The 25,787-nt window shown below is 45.5% G+C and overlaps 1 protein-coding gene across 1 annotated transcript in view; it reads left to right on the top strand.

The window, feature by feature from the left end:
• Nucleotides 1-25,787, top strand: part of NCOR1 (nuclear receptor corepressor 1) — a 4,682,182-nt gene that overhangs the window by 786,209 nt on the left and 3,870,186 nt on the right. Inside the window, exon 6 of the mRNA XM_044054890.1 lies at nt 14,310-14,423. Within this exon, the coding sequence (XP_043910825.1) occupies nt 14,310-14,423 (114 nt within the window). The remainder of the gene's footprint in view (nt 1-14,309; nt 14,424-25,787) is intronic.

The following is a 25,787-nucleotide window of genomic DNA, read 5'->3' as shown; positions in this document are numbered from 1 at the left end:
CAGTTCTCTTCCCCCCCCTATTTAACAGCCTGTTACAGGATTATGACTGGTCACCCTTAAAAACCCTCAACTTGGATCAGGCAGTTCAGTACTTCAATCATGCATTCCTGCAAATCATAAATAATCCTGCTCCTGTTAGGAAAATATGTTCAAAGTCCAAACAACTTCCTTACTTAACCAAAGAAACTATCCTCCTGCTAAAACAGCGGGACAAAGCCTGGTCCCACTATCACAAAAACAAAAATAGTAACAACTATGTAACCTACCGACAGCTCAGAAATCAGGCCAAAAAACAAGTTAGACTGGATAAAGACGACTTTCCAATCATGTCAAAAAAATTCCAAAACACTCCTCAAAAATTCTGGCAGTCGGTCAACCTCCTCCTAAACCCAGGAAGACCAGCCACTCCACCCCCAACAACTATTGGCACCACTGAATGTATAGCTACAAAGTTCAATACCCACTTTATCACCTCCATCTCATTACTTAGTCAATTCACCACTTTCTTTACCATCTCCACCCTCTGACCCCAATACTACTCCTTTTTCTCTTAAACCAGTCCCAACTAATTATATACAAAACCTCCTAACCAGAATAAAACCATGCACACTTGCCGTACATCAGTTACCTGGAGAATTCCTTAAACTTGCTGCTCAATCTAACTCCAGTCATATCTATTCTTATTAACTGCTCTATCTCTGAACAGTATGCCCCCTGCTTTGGGAAAATATCTCGTCATACCCCTTCACAAAGGAGGCCCCTCTACTGACCTCTCTAACTATAGGCCCATAGCCATATGTTTTCCACTTTCCAAAATCTTAGACTCTAGACCACCTTCTAACACGCAACCTTATATCTTCTACTTGCATGACTTCCATCCCAAACATAGTACTAACACTGCCCTATTGCTGTAAACTTCCTCAAAAACAATAACCACATTATTTCTGCCACTTTCCTCAATATGTCAAAAGCCTTTGACACTGTATCCAGTCAAATACTCCTAAACAAACTTGCCTTTCTCAACTTTAGCTCCAATACACTCCAGTGGTTTCACAGTTAGCTCTCCAGCGTTACACAAGCCACTTTATGGGAACATAAACTGTCACCCCTTTTGCCTATCACTGTCAGCATCTCGTAAGGCTCTGTCTTAAGGCCACTTCTCTTTATTATCTTTACCAATGATCTCTGTACTGCAGTCTCACCTGCCAGTATCATACAATATGCTGATGATGCTTCCCTTTATTTGTTCTGCCCTCTCCATAAATGAGCTCCAAGTAAAGTCTCAGACAGCCCTTAATATTGAAAAATGCCTCTCAGACTACCAACTAATTCTAAATCCAAACAAGACCAAACTTATATTTTCCAATCCCTTCAGTAAAAAACAACAAAAGCATCTCTCTCTCTTCGCCTCTAATGGTACAAAGATTGAACCTGTCGAATATACTAAACTCCTTGGTGTTACCCTAGACTGTAACATAAAATTGACAGACATATTGCTTTAACAGTCAAAAAAGTTCACTCAAAATTGGGTGCTCTCTACAGGGTTAACCTTATCTATCTAACCATGCTAGAATTTCTACTGCCAGAACATGCCCACTTTCCACCCTTCTCTATTGTTCACAAGTCTTCATTAACCTTCGTAAATATAATCTGAATAATTTAGACACTTGCTATAATAAAAAATCTCCAAATTTGCATCAAACCTTCCTCGTAGAACACACCATTGTATAGCCCTCCAAAAGCTCAACTGGATTGAACTCCCAGACTTACTAGCCCTAAACCAGCTAATAGTAGCTCGCTCTGATGTTCGTGTTACACTGCTGCAGTCATTACACTTGGGTTATCCTGCCATCGGGCGGTCCCGCAGTCGGCCTGAGTTCCAAAGTCTTGGTCCGGCGTCTGTTGCTGTTGCCTCTTCCCTGACGTCAGTGTGCCAGGGGTATGTAAGATGCATCCGACGCCATTTTCTCCAGTCTTTCTTGCTGCGCGGTGCCCGAAGCAGAAGCAGTTCGCAAGTGCCGGTTGGCCGACTCCTGAGATTTTCAAAGTCTAATTTCAGATCCGAAGTCTTCAGTAAAGCTAAGTACCCCATTGGGGAAACTTTTTTTCTTGCCTCAGACCGATGTCAGAAAAATTAATAATTGTATTTCTTGTGTGAAGCAAATACCTGATAAGGATTTCCACTCTTACTGTATTACATGCCTAGGTCCTGATCACGACGTCACTAGTTGTCAGTTTTGTGCTAGATTTAACAAACGCACTATAAAAAGACGTTTTGATTTTGCTTTGCACTACTTTGGCCGAAGGTTCAATTATATGGTGCCGTCGGATCAGCCGATGACCTCAATACCGAAAAAACGCAAAGACAAGGATAAAGACAGGCATCCGAGGTCCAAAACCTACGACTAAACCTCTTCTAGGCCAGTCGCCGGTTCTCAGTGAGGCGCTTTCGCAGCCCCCGACACCCGCTATCTCAGAGCCACAGGCCGCTGCTGACTGCTATGTGGAGACATCTAGGCCTCTGAAAACTTAAGGTATTGGGCCTACGGAATCTAATCTCTCAGATGGGTCCGGAGCCACTGAGCAGGCATCGGCTTCTGAGGGTGTTTTCAGACCTTCACAACTTACCATTAAAACAACAGCCAAGACAAAGGTGCCATTAAAGACAAAGAAACAAGTACAGCATTCTCCTGGACAGTCCTCCATGCCTAAGAAACAAAGGCTTAAAATGGCCAAAGACCTCATTACTCTAATCAGGGGTTCCCATCCCCCTCCTGAGAAAAGGCCTAGGCAGGATACAGACTGATTCCTCTGATCAGGTTTCCATTTCATCTGGTTCCTCTTCAGACCAGGGATACTCTCTCCCCCGATGAGGACTCTGATGTTGAAGACTATATCCCTTCAGCCTCTCCTCCTCAGGATTACTCTTTTGTGGAAACTTTACATACCATGAGGGAGCATTTCCATTGGGAAAGCCAGGATTATTCAGAATCCAAGAAAAGGCTCAGGGATTTCCTCTTACTGCCTCAACACAGGCCCCTGGCTATTCCGCCTGTGCTAGATATTGTGGATGATGTGTTCTCTGAATCCAGTTAATCTCCTGACTCTTTGCCCCCTGCTCCAGCCAAGCCAGATAGGTATTATAGAGTCCCCGACTCTCAAGTTTCTTTACAAAAACCCTTCTGCTGATCCAGAAACTATTTCCCAGGGTCCAAAAGGGGTTAAGGCTTCCATTGCAAAAAATCCAGTACCCTCTGACATGGATTCCAGAGCTTTGGATAGATGGGGGAAGAAAGTATACACTTATGCAACTTTAGCAGTAAGAGCTTTAAATTGCCAGTTTCACATGCTTAAGTACCAACAATATTTAATGGCTCAGTTAAAACAGAAAATGCTTGCAAGCTCAGAAGCTCCTGATTGTAAAGAAATGCAGGATTTATTGCATGCAGTTGAACAGGTGGGAAAACATACTCTGCAATGTGGTTTTGATTCTTTAGAGATGTCTTGTAGACCTGCAGTTACAGGTTCTGCGATTCGAAGACATGCTTGGTTAAAAGAACAAAGTTTACCTGATCATGTTAAGGAAAAATTATTGGATGCTCCTTTGCAGCATGATTCTTTGTTTGGTGTTAAGGCAGAAGAGGTGTTAAAGAAAATGGAGGATAAAGCTTAATCTATGCAAACAATCAAGGATTTCTTACAGGTACAGCTACCTTGGTTTAGCAGAAATTGGCCAACAAAGAATTGGTCCTTTCCAGTGTCAGACAGGCCACAGAGAGGCAGATACAGACGCCCAAGAGGCAGATCTCAACCCCAAGGCTCAAACAGACAATGATAGTGGGGCACCTCAACCCCAAAAGGTGGTGAGGCCAAGTCTCAACCTTACAGGAAACAGTCACAATGACTTTCCCCTTCGTACGCCAAGCACGTTCCTTCTGGAAGCCCCCTTAGGGGGAAAACTAGCACTTTTTTCTCAAAACTGGCAAACAATCACCCAAGACAAATGGGTCCAGAATATTGACTCAAGGTTACAGATTCCACTTTCATACTTTACTAAGGTTAAAAGGAATGCCAGACCTGCCACAGAATCAATGGGCAGAGGCACAAAAACAAATTTCAGCCCTCATGGACATGAGAGCTATTCAAAAAGTACCACAACAGGAACAAGGACAAGGATTTTACTCAAGACTCTTCCTGGTCCCCAAAAAGGACAAGGCCTGGGGGCCCATACTAGATCTTTCAATTCTGAATACTTAACTGGATATTCCGAATTTCAAAATGTTGACATTACAGCAGCTTCTACCCATGCTGGGCAAGAAGGCTTGGCTTGTTACTCTGGACCTCAAAGAAGCATACCTGCATGTCCCTATCAGACAAAATTGCAGAAGATACCTCAGATTCAAAGCTGGTATAATACACTACCAATTCTCTGCACTGCCCTTTGGCTTATCTACTGCGCCCAGGGTCTTCACAAAGTGCCTGGCACCAGTAATTGCATTTTGCAGACAAAAAGGAATTCAAATATATCCATACCTGGATGACTGCCTCATTCAAGCAGAGACAAAGTACATTCTTCTACAGCATCTGGTGTTTGTAAAAAGGTTGCTAATTTCTCTAGGGTACACAGTAAACGAAAAGAAGTCAAAACTAGTACCTTCGCAACAGGTTATATTCCTGGGTGCCAGCTTAAATACAACTGCCCAGATGGCTTACCTCACTCCAGACAAACAAGTTCAACTAACTCAATATTTTCAATTGCTGGCAACAAAGTCCCATCTCCCTGCAAGAAAAATTCTGCAGGCCCTGGGATTCATGGCATCCTACATACTACTAATACCATATGCCAGACTGCATATGAGGAAATCACAATGGTACCTGAAAAGTGTTTGGACTTAATACTCTCACAGTTTAGAAGCAGTAATACCAATGATTCCCTGCCCTACAACAGGAGTTTTGATGGTGGGCACAGGCATGTCACCTAAACAAGGGTCAACCTTTTACCCAACCCACAGCCAGGCAAACTCTAACAGATGCTTCGGATTATGCCTGGGGAGCACACATGACAGGTAAATGCATTCAGGGCAAGTGGACCACAGACCAGATGCATCTTCACATCAATCAAAAAGAGATGTTGGCTGTTCAAAATGCCCTAACAGCTTTCAAGGACCTTCTACATCCAGGACAATTACTACTAAAGACAGACAACACCACAGTAATGTGGTACATAAACAAGCAAGGGGGCACTCATTCTTAACCCCTATGCAGACAAGCCATGACCTTGTGGAACACAGCTCTAACGTATCAAGTTCACCTGCAAGCACAATTCCTGCCAGGAAAGAAAAATACTCTGGCAGACTATCTAAGCAGAAATATCATGGACCCTCACGAACGGAAATTGAATCCACAAATCTTCAGCACGGTAAAGCAAAAGTGGGGATGCCCAGACATAGATCTTTTTGCCTCCCCACTGAATTGCCAACTACAAAATTTCTGCCCAAGGACTTATCACAAACAAGCGTGGAAAGTGGATGCTCTTCTGTTCAGCTGGAAAAACCTAAAAGTTTATGCCTTTCCACCACTGCCTCTCCTTTCAAAGGTACTCCTAAAAGCCATTCAAGAAAAACCAGAGATGATCCTGATTGTTCCAGACAGGCCACGCCAGCACTGGTACCCTATCTTAAGGAACTTGGCTCAAGGCCCACCATGGATTTTGCCTCAAATTCCACACCTTCTGACTCGGCAAAACATTCAGATGTGATAGTGTTCAATCTCGCCGTTTGTTCTTACACATGGGTTCGGAGCTGATCCTCGGCTCCGTGTCGGCCGCTTGCAAGTTCTGCATCGAGAAGAAGCTCGAGACAATCTAATACCCATAATCCCCCTCTGCCTTTACCTCAGATCTAGTTTGCCGCTGCTGCGTTCGCATCACTGGGAGCTAGCTCTAGCATCTTCAGATAAGATATAACTTTATTTTTTTTTTGTTATATTTTAGAAAAAGTTGTTCTGAAAGTACCTTTAGGTATACTAATTTATGTGTGTGTGTAGGTAGAATTCTCGGTACCGTTAAATTTAATTTATCTGGTTAGAGTTTTCAGGGCCTACTACCCCCTTCTAAATTTGACAACCGGACTGACATACCCATCGGATTTGACTTGTTTACATTGGATTTGTCTTTTATACTGGACTTGACTTTTCTCTCTACTGAAAAATGTCTGACAAAATTAAATCAGGCTTTAAGCGTTGTCAGTGTGGCCAAAAAATGTCAGTTACTGACAACCATAGTTCCTGTGTCTACTGCCTTGGCCCTCTCCACTTACAAGAGGACTGTTCAATTTGTCACTCTTTTAGTGGGAGGGTCATGACAGATAGGCGCAGGAAACTAATGGACAGAGGGTTGTTAAAACCTTCCTTTCAGGAGGCTCTGGATGCTTCAGACCAGGCATCCAAATCCTCGAAGGAATCGAAGACGTCTGAGCCCAAGTCATCGGCTCCGAGCTCTTCGAGTAAAGTTAGATCACCGGTTCCACAGACTTCGGGGCCGAGTGTTCAACTGGTGTCGGTTCCTGAGCCTCGAGTCTTGGAACCGGTGATGGAGCTCCCTCCCGCGACTTTATTGAGGTCGGCTCCGTCTTCGGTTCCTTCGACCCGTTCTTCTAAGCTCTCCGATGTCGATGTGGATCGTGTGGTGCAGAAGTTATTGGAGCATTCGGCCCTATCCAAACTTATTTCAGTTTCCACCCAGTTGGTGTTGAAACTTGAAGGCCTCCCATTGTCTCCATCCATTCCTCCTCTGAGACCTATCGAGTCTTTGGAGCCGGAAGAGGTCGATCTTCTGATTGTGGAGCCCTCGGGTCCAGAACCGTCCTTCTCTCGGTCTGTTCCTATCACCTCAACTCCGTCGGACCCGGTACCGGAGTCTCGGAGCCGACGATCTGTCCTTGGTTCCGGGACCGAGAGTCGAACCGACGTTTCGGTTCCGACCCTTCCCCTCGGGGCCTCGGCGCGGATCGATTCGGCTTCGTCCTCGGGGTCGATGCCTGTTTCGGGGATTCTTCCCATTTCTTCGGAACCGGGAGATTCTTCGACTCGGGCCCCGGGGGCTTTCGATCTGATGAGGAAGGTGTTGTCTACCCAGACAACCACATCAGTAGAAGCAACCTCTCCTCCCCACAAAGGGCCGTTATCCTCCTCTGCACCCACGGCCACATCCAAGCGTCGCGCACCGGTGTCTCAGCCACCCCTGGAGGTGCCCCTCTTCCTGGAGGCTTCTTGGATGCTCCCCATGAAGAAGTCCCTAGGAAAAGATTGTGTAAGAGGAGACACTTGGATTCTCCACAAGAATCCTTGACATCCGATACTGACTTAGATGAGTCAGAAGGGTCCCTAAGTCACCTTCAGAAGATGTCTCTTTTTCTGACATATTGGAGATCCTGAAACAGAGGTGACTGGCAGTCCCTCCCCTTTCTGAGGATGAGTCAGTCTTGCTGAAGGCATTGTGCTCGCCCTTCTTCCTCCTGGGTCACTCCGCCCTTGACGAATTAATGGAACTTATTGCTCGAAGGCGTGGAGGCTCCTGACACAGTGGAACCAGTCCCAAGGAAACCCAATAAGTATATCACTGCACCCCAGGACAAGACTTACTTAACAAAAGGAGTCCCAGTGGGCGCTATGGTGGTGGCAGCGCCATGAAAAGGAGATGTCGGAATCTTCCTCATCTGTCCATCCCCTAATAAAGATTCTAGGACTATGGACAGGTATGGGAAGCGCATTTTTAGTTCAGCGGCTTTTTCCATGCGATCCCTGAACTATTTGACCCACTTTACATGACTACAGAGGATCTAGTCAAAGAGTTGGGAGATACCCTCCAGGGTACTACAGATGCTGCTGTCTCAGAGAAAGTGACAGCGCAACTTAATACCCTTACATCCATTGTGAACTTCGTCCATGAGGCTGATCTCTTACGCAGCGAAGGTTCGAGTAGGGCAGCAACTTCAGCGATTGCTCTTCGCAGACAATCCTGGATGCGCTTATGTTCATTTGGGAAGCCTTCAAGTCTTCCTTTACTAGCCCATTTGACGGTGCCACTCTCTTTGGCCCCAAAGTAAAGGAGACCCTTACCGGTGTGAGCAGGAGGGAAAGACTCTGTCTGCTGTCTGAGTCCGTTTTCCACCCCAACCAGACCGTACCCCAAAGGGCAGCGTGGTGGAAAAATGTGGTTTGAAAACCCCAAGGATCTTTCCCAGGCACACAGGGTGATGCCTTCTAGAGGCAGAGGAGGGGGCAGAGGTGGAAGACGCCCTGGCGGCAGAGGGGTCCGCAGAATCAAGGTGACAGGGATGCACTCCCTGGTAAACCTTTCCAGCACTCCTGAGAGGAGGCCCGACTGTCCTGCTCTGGAGGCAGTGGGGTCGCTTTATACCCTCAGGCCTGGCAAAACATAACTACAGACAAGTGGGTAAAAGCGTGGTTACCAGAGGTTACAATATACCCTTTCTATCCCATCCCATTCCAAAGAAAAGACTCCCAGATGTACCCCCCATCTGCGAGAGCCAGCAGCTATAGAAATTTCAAAGCTGCTAAAAAAAAGAGTCATCCAACCAGTCCCAGCGGACCAGCAAGGATTCGGGACTTACTCAAGGTTCTTTTAGTTCCAAAGAAAACAGGGGACTGGAGGCCCATTCTGGACCTAAGCGACCTCAATACCTTCGTCAAGAAAGAAAAGTTCGAATGGTCACGCTTCAATCGATCCTTCCATTCTTACAGAAGGACGACTGGATGTGCTCTATAGATCTGAAGGATGCATACTACCACATCAAAATGGCCAGGGCATCCAGAGATCATTTGCGCTTCCAGCTGGGTGCCAGTCACTTTCAATTTCGAGCCCTGCCCTTTGGTCTGACCTCAGCCCCCAGGGTCTTCACCAAATGCATGGCAGTGGTAGCGTCTCACTTGAGACGCCAAGGATTCCAGGTGTTTCCGTATCTGGACGACTGGCTCCTATCTGCCACCACCCAGCGTCAACTAGTACAGGCCAGAGACTATACTCTTCAACTGTGTATTCACCTAGGAATTTCCGTAAACTTCGGAAAATCCTTACTACAGCCATCACAAAGTATCTTATTCATAGGAGCGGAATTAGATACACATCGGTTAATTCTAAGACTTCCTCCAGAAAGAATACTTTCACTTCAGACTCACATACGTCTTCTTCTCTTGTCCAGAAAATCCCCAGCAAAACTGGTACTGAAGGTTTTGGGACTCATGTCTGCTTCTCTTATAGCAATACCCTTGGGAAGACTGCACATGAGTCCTACAATGGCTACTGTTTGCGCAATGGTCGTTCCAACAACTACCTCTAACACACGAGATTCTCATAACGAACACATGCAAAACACACCTAAACTGGTGGCTCCAAACGTGCAACCTTTCCAAGGGGAGACCATTTGTGCTACCCACGCCTACAGTTACGGTGACCACGGACGCGTCCCTGATAGGGTGGGGGGGCATCTTTCAGGGACAGACAGTCCAAGGCGAATGGACCAATTTAGAGTAAAATCTGCACATCAATGTTCTAGAGTTGAGGGCAGTGTTTCTAGCGTTGCAACACTTTGCTCCCCTTCTTCCTCTGGGAACTATTGCAGTTCAGACAGACAACATGTCGGTAGTCTGGTACATAAACAAGCAAGGGGGAACCAAGTCCTATCAGCTATGCAGAGAGGCCATGAGAATCTGGCAATGGGCGGAGTCCACGGTCGCTTTCTGATAGCGCACATCCGGGGTCATCCAGCGTCATAGCCAACAGGCTGAGCAGAGCAATTCTGTTACCGCAGTGGTCCCTAAAACAGTCAGTTGCGAAAAGATTTTTCATGCGTGGGGCCAGCCGTCCTGCGATCTGTTTGTGTCTCCAATGAGCGCCAAATGCAGGAGCTACTTTGCCCTATTACCCCCTCAGGGGAAGTCCCCAGGGGCACTGATTCACGATTGGCCCCCGGGACTCCTGTACGCATTTCCTCCCTTCCCTCTGATATCAAAGTTTCTCCAGAAAGCCAGAAACCTACACAGGACAATAATCCTCATTGCCCCATTCTGGCCTCGTCAAATTTGGTTCCCCTTCCTGATGACACACTGCATTCGGGGACCCTGGATCCTGGACCCAGAGCCAGATCTATTGACTCACTCGTCAGGGGCTCCCCATCCCGCGCTCTTGTCCCTCCATCTAGCAGCTTGGTTGCTCCAATTCCCAACTTAGCCAGGTCTGATCTTCTTTCGCCTGCAGTTCAGAATATATTAGTGGCTTCTCATAAAGCTTCCACTACTAAAACATATTCTAGTAAATGGAAGCGATTTGTATTCTGGTAGAATACACAGCAATTGGATCCTTTATAGCTCCTTTGAATAAAATATTAGAGTTTTTAACAGACTTGTTCCATCAGGGTGCTTCTCCTGCCACATTAAGAGTTCAGTTGGCTGCCATTTCTAATTTCCATGTGGAAGAATGTGGGGCTCCTGTTATGGCCCACAGACTTTGTAAAGCCTTTTTAAAAGGAGCTTTTCATATTAGACCACCAATTAGATCTCCTCGTCACCTTGGAGTCTAAATTTATTGTTATCTAAATTAATGTTGCCCCTTTGAACCAGCCTCCTCTTGCCCATTGAAATTTTTGTCTTGGAAGACTCTCTTTTGGTAGCCATTACATCCGCTAGGCTAGTATCTGAACTTCAAGCTCTCTCCATTAAGCACCCATATTTGATCTTTCACTCTGACAGAGTTTCTCTTGAACTAATTCATCCTTCCTTCCTAAAGTTTGTTCTATTAATAATATTAATCAGTCCATTGAATTACCCACCTTCTTCAAGAATCACTCCAACAAAATGGAGTATATGTTGCACAAATTAGATGTTCACAGACAGCTAAGGTTTTACTTGGATAGAACAAAAGATCACAGAAAAACTGATCAACTTTTTGTAGCCTTTGCTGATAATAGGAAAGGAGTAGCGGTTACCAAGAGAACTCTTTCTAAGTGGTTAACGGATTGTATCATCTATGTCTATGTTTCTTCAAATCAAACTCTTTTGCACAAACCCAAAGGACATTCCACAAGGTCAGTGTCTACATCCCTGGCTCATGCAGCCCGCCTACCACTAGACGCTATTTGTGCGGCTGCTACCTGGTCTAAGCCACATACATTCATTTCTCATTATAAGGTAGACAAGGTTTCTAGGGACAGGGCAACCTTTGGTTCCACTGTGCTCAAGAACGTCCTTCCGTGAGTTCCTCAGGAACAAGGAGCTAGGGACGCTACCCATGTGTAAGAACAAGCGGGGAGATTGAACACTATCACATATAGAAGTTATGTCCTTACCATAACGTTCCATGTGGAGTGTTCATCTGCCTTTGTTCTTACATTCCCACCCTCCGCCCTTAGGAAGAGCGTTCAGTTTTGGTGCCTGGCCTGGGGCATTCTGCTTCTGCTTTGCAGTTGTTGTGTATATAGTTGACATGTATATATATGTGTGTGTGTCTATATATATATATATATATATATATATATATATATATATATATATATATATATATATATATATATATATATATATATAGACTCTTAGTTCTGTGCATATGTGATGTAAGCATGAGTGTGCTCTCTCTGACTACTAGTTTGCTTGCAAACTAGATCTGAGGTAAAGGCAGAGGGGGATTGTGGGTATTAGATTGTCTCAAGCTTCTTCTCGATGCAGAGCTTGCAAGCGGCCGACACGGAGCCGAGGATCGGCTCCGAACCCATGTGTAAGAACAAAGGCGAGATGAACACTCCACATGGAACGTTATGGTAAGGACATAACTTCTATATCCTGCATGGTCAGCTCAAAACACTAAACCTGGCTGCATGGCAGATACATTAGTCAAACAGGCAACACCTCTCTCTAAAGCTGTTATGGATGTCATTTTGGAGGCCAGGAGGCCTAGCACCAGGAAAGCTTACGCAGAAAAATGAAAGAGATTCTGTGCCTTGACCCTCTTGTCCAAACATTCCTCAGATTTTACAATACTTAACTGAGATGCTAGACAGAGGCTTATCGTTATCATCAATTAAGATCCACGCCTCTGCCATTTCAGCACATTACAACACGGATCCTCCTTTATTCTCTCATCCCTTGCTAAAGCAGTACCTCAGAGGGGCTAAAAACATAAGACCACCCTGGAGATCACCAACTTGGGACCTCAATTTCAATTTGGAAAAACTGACCCTACCACCTTTTGAGCCAGCCAACACAGCCGATCTAAAATTTTTATCATGGAAAACAGCTCTGCTCCTGGCAGTAACTTCAGCACGAAGAGTCTCGGAGCTACAGGCATTAATGGCAATGGAACATTTTATAATTTTTCATCAGGACAGGGTTTCTTTAAGGGCAAACCCTACCTTTATGCCAAAGGTGGTATCTAGTGTGGCTCTTAACCAAACCATCCATTTGCCAATTTTTTATCCAAACCCCCAGAATAAAGGAGAGAAACTTCTGCATTCTTTGGACATACACAGGCAGCTGCGCTTCTACTTGGACAAAACAAAGACTTTCAGGAAAACTGAGCATCTGTTTGTAGCATATGCTGCAGGATCACAGGGCAAGGCTATCTCCAAGCAGACTATATCCAAATGGATAGGACACTGTATTCGGTACTGCTACACACAGCATGGAAAATCAGTCCCAAATAACATTAGGCCACATTCCACCAGGGCAACAGCCACTTCAACAGCCTTTCTCAGAGGAGTACCTACCAAGGAAATTTTGGAGGCTGCAACTTGGAGTTCAGTGCACACCTTTACCAAGCATTACCACCTGCCTCTTTACTCTAAATCCAGAGCATGATTTGCCACTGCAGTTCTGCAGGGCCTCATAGCCAATCCTAACTTTTTATAGACCCAGCCACCCAACCTCAGCTTTGGGATTCTACCCAAGTATAATGACTGCAGCAGTGTAACACGATGAACATAGTACAGTTTTGTACCTACCATAAATGTAGATGTTAGAGTGTTCACACTGCTGCAGTCCAGGTTACCCTCCCTACATCCCCTCTGAACTAGCTGGACTTATCTATACCTTTCTATCCTATACAACCTTTGGGGTGCATTTGCTGGTAACTGAAGGTATTGCTTTTACTGTATATTTTTTTATTAGCAATATGTATTGCCAACCTACTTGGGAGCACCTGACATCTGGGGCAAAAAAAACTGAAGAAAATGACGTCTGATGCATCTTGTATACCTCTGGTGCACTGACGTCAGGGAAGAGGCGACAGCAACCGACGCCGGACCAAGACTTTGGAACTCAGGCCGACTGCGGGACCGCCTGACGGCAGGATAACCCAAGTGTAATGACTGCAACAGTGTGAACACTCTAACATCTACATTTATGGTAGGTACAAAACTGTACTTTATTCATAATCCCACCTTTGGCCAGCTTTATTTAACCTCGTACAACCCTATTCCAACCTTCTGTCCCACAGATCTGCTGATAAAAACTTACTCAGTCATCACATCCCACAATACTTGGGATGACTCTCTGTACAGTGTCTCCATAGCCAAAACTTGGAATTCCCTTTCCCAGCATTTGCTAGCTGTACCCATAGCTTTAAAGCAATTTACAAATTATTTTGTCACTGGCTATGCCCCTGTTACTACCCCTGGCTAAGCAACCACACTTTCCCACCCACTTATTTTTTTCCATCTATGTAACTAAATATTGTTTTTGATTTTATTTCTACTGTTGACGTTCATTGACTTTACTGGTTTGATGTGACTTCATCTTATATAAACCTGTTTGACACTGTATTTTGTTATTATGCAAACTGTCATAGTTGTATTTCATACTGTAACTATCATATCTTAGTATAATATTGTATACTTATTTTTTTTTGGGAGCTTTTCTCCCCAGGTCTCTGCTGAAAACAGGCTTGTTTATAGCCCAGATGAACACTACCCGGTTACCAAATATAAATAAATATTTGCTGAACTGTAGACTTTTGTGAAAGCTATTTTGCTGAACTTAGTTTTACAGATTTGTTTCAGTTCACTTCTGTGTTTCAAGACCTATTATACTTTGTTCTTGGCAGCTATTTAGAGGTGAATTTTTGTTACTGCGCTCTGTGGGTGGGTGGGGATATCTACAACAGTAATCTTTTAGATTGTTAAATCTGAAACATTGTAAACCATTAAATGAAGCTAATTGTATCCCTTCTTTTGATGTGCTTTTCTGATCAGTGAGTGTTTTGGAAAATTACTTTTACTATTTTCTGTTTTTTTTTCTCTTAGCAACAACTTGAGGAAGAAGCAGCTAAGCCATTAGAGCCTGAGAAGCCAGTCTCACCACCCCCTGTGGAACAGAAGCACCGTAGCATAGTCCAGATTATTTATGATGAAAACAGGGTAAGCATTGTGTGATAAACAAAATGCAGATGTGTACTGTGGGTTAAAAGACTCCGTAGTGTTTTGAATTTGGAGTATGCCCATTTAGTGTTTGCTTTGATTAAATAGCACATGTGCTTCGTGTTTCACTGTTGCAGTCATCACACTTGGTTTATCTGCCTGCAGGTAGCCCTCAATCTGCCTGAATACCAGAGTCTTGGGATTTCTTCGTCTGATGTTGTCACCTCTTCCATGACATCAGGTAGTCAGGGGTATAAAACAGGCAGCTGATGCCATTACATCAGTCTTACTTGCCAAGGAGGAGCCCGAAGCAGGAGCAGTTCGCAAGTGCCAGTCGGCCGCTACCTGAAATTTTCGTTTTTTTGAGTTTCAAACCTGAAGTCTTCTAAAGCTAAGTACCCCATAGGGGATTCTTTTTTTCTTGCTCTAACCGATGTCGGAAAAAGTTAACAGTTGTTTTGCCTGTGGAAAGCAAATACCTCACAGTGATTTTCATTTTTACTGCATCACCTGTTTAGGCCCAGACCGCAACGTCCCTCGCTGTCATTTTTGTGCCTCGTTTAACGCCCGAACCATTCGTCTGGCTATTTTTGTCGCTAAATTCTTTTGCTCTCATTCTCCGTATTCTGAAATGGCATTGGTAAGCCATTCGACTATCGACCTTCCGAAAAAGTGCAAAGATGAAGACAGACCGCATAGGTCAAAAACTGCAGACGACACTTATGTTAAGCTAGTCGCCAGACCGCCAGTACTCAGTGAGGTGCTTTTGCAACCCCTGATGCCCGCTTCTACCGATTTGCAGGCCTCTGCTGAGACCTATTCTGAGTCTGGTATGCCGCGAGATGCTTCTTCGACTATGGAACCTGCAGATGTCTCTACCTTGGATGGGTCAGAAGCCGCTTTGCAGGCACCGGCTTCTGAGGGTGTATTCCGACCTAACCGATATTAGTATTAAACCTACAACTTCATTTTTTAGCTAAAACTACTGAGTTTCTCAGGCCCAGAGTACGCACTACACCTATAAAACAACGACAAAAGGGCATGCTGAAGCTCCCATGCCTCCAAAACAAATGCTTAGAATGGCTGAAGACCTTGTCACCCTAATTAGGGGAAGCCAGCCTTCCCCTGCTAAGAGACCAAGAATGGAGTTTCTATCTGATTCTACAGACTAGGAGTCTGATGGCTCTGACCGTTCCGATTACCAGGGTATCTATCTTTGAAGATTCAGATGCAGAGGAATCCATTCCCTCTGCCTCCCCTCCAGAGGATTTTGCTGTTGCTGAAACCTTGCATACTTTAAGGGAGCATTTCCGCCGGGAATGCCAGGATTATCCTCAGTCCAAAAAGAGACAGAGAATTTTTATAGTTGCCTCAGCACAGGCCCCTAGCTATACCCCCTGTCCTGGATGTTGTAGATGATGTCTTTATGGAATCCAGTCTTACTCCAGACACTTTACCACCGGCCCCTAGAAAACCTGATGGGTATTACAGAGTACCTGATTATCACAAATTTCTCTTTAAGAATCCTACTGCGGATCCAGATACCATTTCCCAGGGGCCTAAAGGTATTAAGGCTACTACAGACAAAAACCCCACTCCTTCAGACAGGGATTCCAGAGCTTTAGACAGATGGGGTAAGAAGGTATATACTAATGCAACTCTTGCCATCAGGGCGTTGAACTGCCAGTTTCATATGTTGAAGTAACAGCAACATGTTATGGAACAAATTTAAAAAAAATGGTGGTACTTCCAGATTGTGCAGAAAATAAAGATTTACAAGAGTTAATGCATTCTGCAAACCAAGTTAGTAAGCATACTATGCAGTGTGGCTTTGATGCCCTCAAAGCATTTTCATGGCTACAGTCACTGGATCTGTACTGAGAAGGCATACTTGGCTGAAGGAACAAACATTGCCAGACCATGTCAAATCAAAATTACTAGACGCTCCTTTAAATCAGGGCTGTTTTTGCACCAGAGCAGAAGAGTTTCTTAAAAAGCTGGAAGAAAAAGCTAAATCTGTGCAAACTGTTAAAAAAATTCTATCAAGTGCAGCCACCTAGCTTCAGTAGGCATTGGCCTACAAAAAAACTGGTCCTTTCCAGCCCCTTCCAGGCCTTCTCAGTCCAAACCCTGGGGAACCAGACCACCAAGACTACAGTCTCTGGATATGCAGAGATCTAAACAATGGAGTGCTCCGATCTCAAAAACAGGGAGTGCAAGCCACCCCCTTATTGTAAAATTTCACAATGACTTGTCAATTATGCTTCCCAGCCTTGCCCATCTACTTGTGCCCCTAGGAAGAAAACTTGCACTGCATGCCAAAAACTGGATGTCCATTACTCAGGACCGATGGGTTCTAAACATTGTATCCCAGGGGTACAGATTCTGCTTCCATTTCCTGCCCAACCCCAAGCAGGTTTCCAGACCTTCCTCCAAGCCAGTAGACAGAGGATCAAAAGCAAGTACACTCCCTGCTCAATATCCGGGCCATCCAACCTGTTCCAGTAGAACAAAGGGGACAGAGTTTCTACTCCAGACTGTTCTTGGTGCCCAGAAAAGAGGGCTCTTTGTGCCCAATCCTGGATCTATCAATTCTCAACACCTTTCTGGTGGTCCCAAAATTCAGAATGTTAATCCTGCAGCAGCTTCTCCGTATGCTAGCCAAGGATGCCTGGCTAGTCACGCTAGACTTAAAAGAAGCCTGTCCCTATAAGGGAGTCTTGCAGGAGATATCTCTGCTTCAGGGCAGGCTCTATGCATGGTCAGTTCTCTGCACTTCCCTTTGGCTTATCTACCACGCCCAGAGTATTCACAAAGTGCCTGGCTCCAGCCATTGCATACTGCAGGAAGAGAAATATCCAAATTTTCCCATACTTGGATGATTTCCTGATTCGGGCGGACAGTCAAGAATTACTACTTCAACACCTGGTATTTGTAAAAAGACTCCTGTCTTCATTGGGGTACAGCATCAACGAAAATAAATCACAACTGGTGTCCAGTCAAAAAATTGTATTCTGGGAACAAGCTTGAACACAACTTCCCAGATGGCCTTTCTCACTCCAGAAAAAACAGATCTGTTTGTACAACTACTTCAAACACATGGTCACCAAAACCCAGCTGTCTGCAAGGAAAATACTGCAAAGCCTAGGGTTCATGGCCTCATGCATTCTGCTAATTCCATATGCAAGACTGCATATGAGGAAACTTCAGTGGTACTTAAGTCTTTGGTGCTAGCATTCTCAGGACCTGGAGACACATTCTGATCATTCCTTGTCTAGGGGCAGAGTTCCTTTGGTGGGCAGAAGCATGCAACCACGACAAGGGACTGCCTTTCACTCAACTCCTCGCCGCCCAAACCCTGATGGCAGACTCATCAGACTATACATGGGGGGGTTGCACATGACAGGCAAATGCATTCAGGGAAAGTGAAGCCCTGGACAAATTCTCCTGCACATCAATCAAAAAGAGATGTTAGCTATACAGTATGCTCTGACAGCCTTCAAATACCTAATCCTTCCAGGGCAGCTGCTGATAAAAACAGACACCACAGTTATGTGGTACATAGACAAGCAGGGGGGGAACCCATTCTTACCCTCTCTGCATGTTAGCCATGGCCCTGTGGAACACAGCCTTGAGCATTCAACTGCATCTGCAAGCTCAGTTCCTGCCAGGCAAACAGAATTCACTGGCAGAGTACTTGAGCAGAAATTTCCTGGACCCACGCAAGTGGAAATTGGAGCCCAACACTTTCAACCTTCTAATCCAGAGGTGGGGGACACCAGAGGGTGGACCTCTTTGCCTCCCCCGAGAACCCCCAGCTGAGCAAATTTTGCACCAGGAACCCTCACAGCAGGGCCTGGAAGGTGGATGCCTTAGCCTTCGTATGGGAAAACCTCTCAATTTATGCCTTCCCCCTCTGCCCCACCTCTCAAAGGTACTACTCAAGATCAGACAGCCCAAGGGCAATTCTTATGCCCCAGATTGGCCAAGCCAGCACTGGTACCCACTCATACGCAGTCTGGCAATAGTGCCACCCTTGCACCTTCATCAGACACCTTCCCTGCTGTCTCAGCAGGAGAGACAGATTTTGCAATCCCAGCTGCAAACCCTAAACCTTGCAGCCTGGCTTATCCCCTGAATACTCCACCAGCAACCCTCAACAAGCAGGTGCTGGATGTCATTCTTGAAGCCAGAATGCCTAGTACTAGAAAATCCTATGCTGAAAAGTGGAAAAGCTATTGCTCTTGGAGTCGGTCTCAAGGAAAGGACACAACTGTGCCCTCTTTACTTCAAATCCTTTATTACCTAGCAGAGCTACTCCTCAGAGGCCTATCCTTCTCCTCCATTAAGATTCATGCCTATGCCATCTCAGCTCATAATACTGCGCCACCTCTATTCTCTCACCCTCTCATCAAACAGTTTCTAAGGGGGCCAAACAACTTAAGGCCCCTAGGAGAGGGCCCATCCCTGCCTGGGACCTTAACTTTGTACTGGACAAGCTCACCCCCCCCCCCCTTTTGAACCTGCAGCTTCAGCAGAGTTAAAATTCCTTTCTTGAAAAACATCCTTGCTTTCAGCCATAATCTCAGCTAGAAGCGTGTCTGAGTTACCGGCACTCATGGCTGTGGAACCCTTCATTATTTTCAATGCTGACAAGGTTTCCCTCAGGACTAACCTATCCTTTGTCAAAGGTGGTCTCCAGTGTGGCTCTAAACCAACCCATCCATTTGCCGACCTTCTTCCCTAATCCTAAAAAGGGGAGACGTTCCTCCACTCCTTGAATGTGCACAGACAGCTCAGGGTCTATCTTGACAGGACTAAACCTTTTAGAAAATCTGACCAACTGCTAGTCAGCTTTGCTACAGGGGCAGAGGGCAAGGCCATTTCAAAGCAAACCATGTCCAAATGGATAGCACACTGCATCTATTTCTGCTATAAGCACAATGGAAAACTTACCCCACAGGGGATCAGAACACGTTCCACTAGGGCTATTTCCACCTCTACAGCATTTCTCAGGGGAGTCCCTACCAGGAACATTCTGGAAGCTGCAACCTGGAGTTCTGTACACACCTTCACCAAGGATTGCCACTTAACTTTTTTTTCTGAATCCAGAGCTGGATTTGCTACAGCAGTGTTACAAGGCCTGCTAGCCAGCCGTAACTCCTCTTAAATGCCTCCTGTTTGGTAATCAACCTGTGTGTGATGACTGCAACAGTGAAACATGAAGAACATAGTACAGATGTCCTTCAAGGATGCATCTGCAGTCATCACATATGGGTTGTCCTGCCTCAGGCAGCCCTTTGGTCGGCCGGATTCCAAAGTCTGGGTCTGGCGTCTGCTGATGTCGCACTTTCCCCGACGTCAGAGCGCCTGGGGTATAAAAGCATCAGCCTACGCCATCTTCCCCAGTCTTTCTTGCCGCGTGGTGCCCGAAGCAGAAGCAGTTCGCAAGTGCCGGTCGGCCAGCTCCTGTAATTCAGCTACCGAAGACTTCAAAAAGCTAAGTACCCCGTTGGGGACACTTTCTTGCCTCAGCTGATGTCAGATAAAGTTCATAATTGTTTAACTTGTGGGAAACAAATACCTCATAAGGATTTCCACTCTTACTGCCTCCCCTGCCTAGGCCCAGACCACGATGTCTCTGCCTGTTCAGCCTGTGCTTCCTTCAACCGACGCACTCTTAGACATCGGGCGGAGTTTGCAGAGGAATTTTTTGGGGCTAGTTTTTCGTATAAGATGCCGTCGGAGACTCCGACTTCTCATTTAGTTAAGAAACGGAAGGACAAGGACTGACACACTCGGGCTGCGGTTTCGGCTGAAACCACGGTCAGGCCTACCGCGAGTGTCTCCGTCTCGGCTGAAACAGAGTCCTTGGTACTTCCAATTACCGAAACCGCGCAACCGACTACCTTGGTCCCAGAGGCCCCGGCTGAGTCGGTTATTGAATTTCCAGCAGAAACTGGTGTCCTGGAACCTTCCGACACCATTCCTTTAGACAAATCTACACCAGCACATGGTGCAGCCAGGCCTCCTGCATCCATGTCCATTAAGGCATTCTCCAGGTATAAAGTTGCTAAACTCTCAAAAGCTTTGCCTCCCAAGGTTATCCCTCAGGGACCCTCTACTGGTTCACAGATTCTAAGCTTAGCAGAGGATCTTAGCTCCTTAATTAGGGGCTCTCAACCTCATCTGGACAGGGGCTCTCAACCTCCTCCAGACAAAAGACCCAGGGTTGAGCCCTCTGATCCCCACTCCTCAGATGAGGCCTCTGATGGCTCTACTCTCTCGGACCACCAGGAGGAGGCTTTTTTGGCCTACGAGGATTCTGATGCAGAGGAATCTATTCCCTCGGCCTCCCCTCCTGAAGAGTTTTCCTTTGGGGAGACACTACACACCATGAGAGAGCATTTCCAATGGCAGGGCCAGGAATTCTATGATTTCAGGAAAAGATTAAGGACCTTTTTACATTTGCCTCAGCATAGACCTTTAGCTATTCCTCCTGTTTTGAATGTCATTGATGATGTGTACTCTGACTCTAGCACAACCCCTGATTCTCTCCCTCCGGCTCCTGCCAAACCCGATGGGTACTACAGGGTCCCGGACTCAGTGCTTTAGAGAGATGGGGTAAAAAAGTGTATACTTCTGCTACTCTTTCTATGAGGGCATTAAATTGTCAATTTCATATGATACAGTACCAAGAGTATTTGTTAGATGAATTGCATAAAAAACTGTCTTCACCTGACCCCCTAGACCGCAAGTCACTTCAGGATCTGGTACATAACTCACAACAGGTTAGCAACCATTTCTTGCAATGTGGTTATGATACATTGGAAGCTTCATGTAGGTCAGCTATGACTGGCGCAGTTATACGTAGGCATGCTTGGCTGAAGGAACAATCTCTGCCAGACCATGTTAAAGCAAAGCTGCTGGATGCTCCTCTGGAAAAGCAAAAGTTATTTGGCTCCACGGCTCAGGAGGTCCTAAAGAAATTTGAAGAAAAGGCAAAATCCGTACAAACAGTCAAAGATTTTCTCCAGGTACAACCACCAAGATTCAGCAGGAATTGGCCTTCCAAGAATTGGTCCTTTCCAGACGCAGAGAGGTTTCAGAGAGGCAAGAACAGGCGTGCCAGAGGTAGAGGGCAAGCTAGAGGCTCCTACAGAGGGCGTCAATGGCAGCCTCCCAACCAGAGAGGTAATGCAGGACCTTCAACTGCTGCACAAGGACAGGCTCAATGACTTTACTTTGACACCGCCAACCAGGGCTCAATTGGAAGCACCTTTGGACGGAAAGCTTTCTTTATTCTCAGAAAATTGGCACAATATTACAAGGGACAAATGGACACTACAAATAATAGACAAAGGATACAGGTTTCATTTCCACACATTACCAAAAAGAAAGGGCATGCCAGACCTGCCACCGAATCAAAGGGCAGAGGCTTTGAAATAAATTTCCAGCTTAATGCAAATGAAAGCTATAGAAAAGGTTCCTCTCAGAGCAAGGCCAAGAATTTTATTCCAGACTATTCCTTGTTCCAAGAAAAGAAAAACAATGGAGGCCTATTCTCGACTTGTCCGCACTGAATACTTATCTCATTGTGCCAAAGTTCAAAATGCTGACTCTACAGCAGCTCCTTCCCATGCTGGGCAAGGGGTCTTGACTTGTAACTCTAGACCTCAAGGAGGCATACCTGCATGTCCCTATCAGACAAAGTTGCAGAAGACACCTCAGATTTCTTGCAGGGTCAGAGCATTATCAGTTCTCAGCATTGCCCTTTGGCTTATCTACTGCGCCCAGAGTATTCACGAAATGCCTGGCATCAGTAATTGCACACTGCAGACTTCTGGGGATTCAAATGTACCCATATCTGGACGACTGCCTTATACAAGCGGACAGCCAACAAACTTTGGTAAAACACTTGAATTATGCCATCCACCTACTTCAGGCCTTGGGATATACAGTCAACTTTCACAAATCAAGACTTGTTCCATCCCAAAGAATAACCTTTCTGGGTGCAGATCTAGATACAACCACCCAAATGGCCTTCCTCACAGAAGAAAAACAAAGTCAACTACCAGATTACTTCAAAAATCTGACAAGACAAACCCAGCTGACTGCAAGGAAAATCCTGCAGGCCCTGGGTTACATGGCTTCTTGCATCCTTCTGATTCCGCAAACAAGACAACATATGAGGAAACTACAATGGTACCTAAGGAGTTTATGGACTCAGCACAGTCACAGCCTGGAAACTTTGATTCCACTCATTCCATGCCTTCAAAAGGAATTTCTGTGGTGGGTTCAAGCAAGCCAGTCAAACAGGGGTCTGCCTTTCAGCAAACCAATAGCCAGCCAAACCATTACAACAGATGCTTCAGACCACGGATGGGGAGCGCACATGGAGGGCAGATGCATTCAAGGTCTATGGTCACAAAAAGAGCTACGCATGCACATAAACCAAAAGGAAATGCTGGCAGTGATACATGCAGTCGAAGCCTTCAAACCCTTTCTGCATCATGGCCATCTGCTAATAAGGACAGACAACACCACGGTTATGTGGTAAATAAACAAGCAAGGAGGCACCCATTCCTATCCTCTTTGCAGGCTGGCAATGAATCTATGGGAACTTTCCTTGAAACTCAATATACAGCTACAATCCCAGTTTGTGCCAGGGAAAGACAATATACTGGCGGACAGCTTAAGCAGAAATATCATGGATTCACACGAATGGATGCTGCACCCAGACATCTTCCTACAGATAACACAATCATGGGGGAGGCCGGACTTAGATCTTTTTGCCTCACCCCACAATCATCAACTGAAGAAATTCTGCTGAAGGACATACCACCCTTCAGCATGGAAAGTGGACACCCTCTCTTTCAGCTGGAGAACTCTAACAGTGTATGCATTTCCACCTCTCCCATTAATAACCAAGGTTTTACTGAAGATCAGGACAGAGCAGCCAAAAGTGATTCTGATAGCTCCAGACTGGCCAAGACAGCACTGGTACCCACTGTTAAAGAGCATGTCACGCACAAAACCATGGCCTCTTCCTCTATGGCCACTTCTACTGACACAGCACAATTACAAAACTCTGCATTCCAACCTGAAAACCTTGCAACTAACAGCCTGGAAAATACCTTGACGACTCCTCAGGACAAGCTATCCCAGAGAGTGAAAGATATTATTATGGAAGCTCGCCGGCCTTCCACAAGAAAGGCATATTCAGCAAAATGGAAAAGATTTCACATTTGGAACACCACAAAGGGCCTAGATGCAACAGTGATGAACATGGCACATGTCCTGGAATACTTGGCAGAAATGTTCCACAATGGTCTGTCTTACTCTTCCATTAAAATTCATGCTTCAGCAATTTCAGCAGAGTACAATACTGATCCACCTGTCTTCTCTCATCCCCTCCTAAGACAGTTTCTAAGAGGAATCAAAAACATCAATCCTCCAAGGAAACCACCTCTACCTACTTGGGACCTTAACGTCGTGTTGGAAAAACTAACACTGCCTCCCTTTGAACCAGCAGCATCTGCAGAACTACAGTTCCTGTCTTGGAAGACTGCTTTCCTTCTGGCCATAACCTCAGCAAGAAGAGTATCTGAGTTACAGGCCCTTATGGCAGTACAGCCATTTCCTATTTTTCATCAGGACAGAGTTTCATTGAGAACCAATCCTACATTTATGCCAAAGGTGGTATCTAGGGTTTCATTAAATCAAGCTATTCACTTGCCTACCTTCTTTCCAAATCCACAAAACAAAGGGGAGAAACTTCTGCACACCCTGGACATACACAGACAGTTGCGCTACTACTTGGCAGAACTAAAGGTTACAGAAAAACTGACCAGCTGTTGGTAGGATATGCTGCTGGTACACAAGGAAAAGTAATTTCCAAACAGTTTCAAAATGGATAGGGAATTGCATTCGTTTTTGTTACTCCTTTCATGGAAAAACTGTGCCAGCTAACATTAGACCTCATTCCACGAGAGCCACAGCCACCTCCACAGCTTTCTTAAGAGGGGTGGCTACCAAGGACATTTTAGAAGCTGCTACATGGAGCTCCGTGCATACATTTGCCAAGCATTACAATTTACCTTTATATTCCAGATCCAGAGCAGGCTTTGCTACGGCAGTCCTGCAGGGCATTATAGCTACACCATCCTTTACATAGTTCCTCCACCCCCAGATTGGCTATGGTATTCTACCCATATGTGATGACTGCAGATGCATCCTTGAAGGACATAGTACAGTTTTGTACCTACCATAAATGTAGATGTCCGATAGGTATGCATCTGCAGTCAGGTTTACCCTCCCTCCTTCCCTTCTGTGGTATTTCTTGGGTACTTACCCCTCTTATAGCTAGCTGGGGTGATCTATTATGGTGTACTTGTTTTTATATTATTGTGCATGTTTGGATTCTTAAATGCATCTCTCCAAATTTAGCCTTCCTTAGAGGGCACCTGGCATCTGGGGCAAGGCAAACTGAGGAAGATGGCGTCGGCTGATGCTTTTATACCCCAGGCGCTCTGACGTCGGGGAAAGTGCGACATCAGCCAACTCCGGACCCGGACTTTGAAATCCGGCCGTCCGAAGGGCTGCCTGAGGCAGGACAACCCATATGTGATGACTGCAGATGCATACCTATCGGACATCTACATTTATGGTAGGTACAAAACTGTACTTTTTGTGTAAACTTACCATAAATGTAGATATTGGAGTGTATTCACTGTTGCAGTCCTGGATTTCCTCCCTCCAGCCCCCTGTTTTTCTCTATCCTTTCTACCTATCCTCTATATGGCCATTTTTTATGGGAGGGGTATTTACTTTTTACTGGTGGTGGTCCACACCATACACTAGCTTCCTATTTGGGGAGCTCCTGACGTCTGGGGCAAGAAAAACTGATGTAGTGGCGTTGGCTGCCTGATGTTCATCATGTTTCACTGTTGCAGTCATTACAATTGGGTTATCCTGCTGGCAGGCTACCCGCAGTCAGCCTGAATTCCAAAGTCTAGGTCCGGCATCGGTTGCTGTCGCCTCCTCCCTGACGTCAGTGCGCCAGGGGTATAAAAGATGCAGCCGACGCCATTTTCTTCAGTCTTTCTTGCTGCGCGGTGCCCGAAGCAAAAGCAGTTCGCAAGTGCCGGTCGGCCGACTCCTGAGATTTTCATGTTCGAATTTCAGAGTCTTCATTAATAGCCAAGTACCCCGTTGGGGAAACTTTTTTCTTGCTCCAGACCGATGTCAGAAAAAGTTAATTGTTGTATTTCTTGTGGGAAGCAAATACATCATAAGGACTTCCATTCTTACTGTATTCCTTGCCTAGGCCCTGATCATGATGTTGCTAATTGTTGGTTTTGT

This window comes from Protopterus annectens, chromosome 13.part0 (assembly GCF_019279795.1).
Source record: "Protopterus annectens isolate FY-2018-M chromosome 13.part0, PAN1.0, whole genome shotgun sequence".
Lineage (NCBI taxonomy): Eukaryota > Metazoa > Chordata > Ceratodontiformes > Protopteridae > Protopterus > Protopterus annectens.
This window is presented reverse-complemented; position numbering and strand designations above follow the sequence as displayed.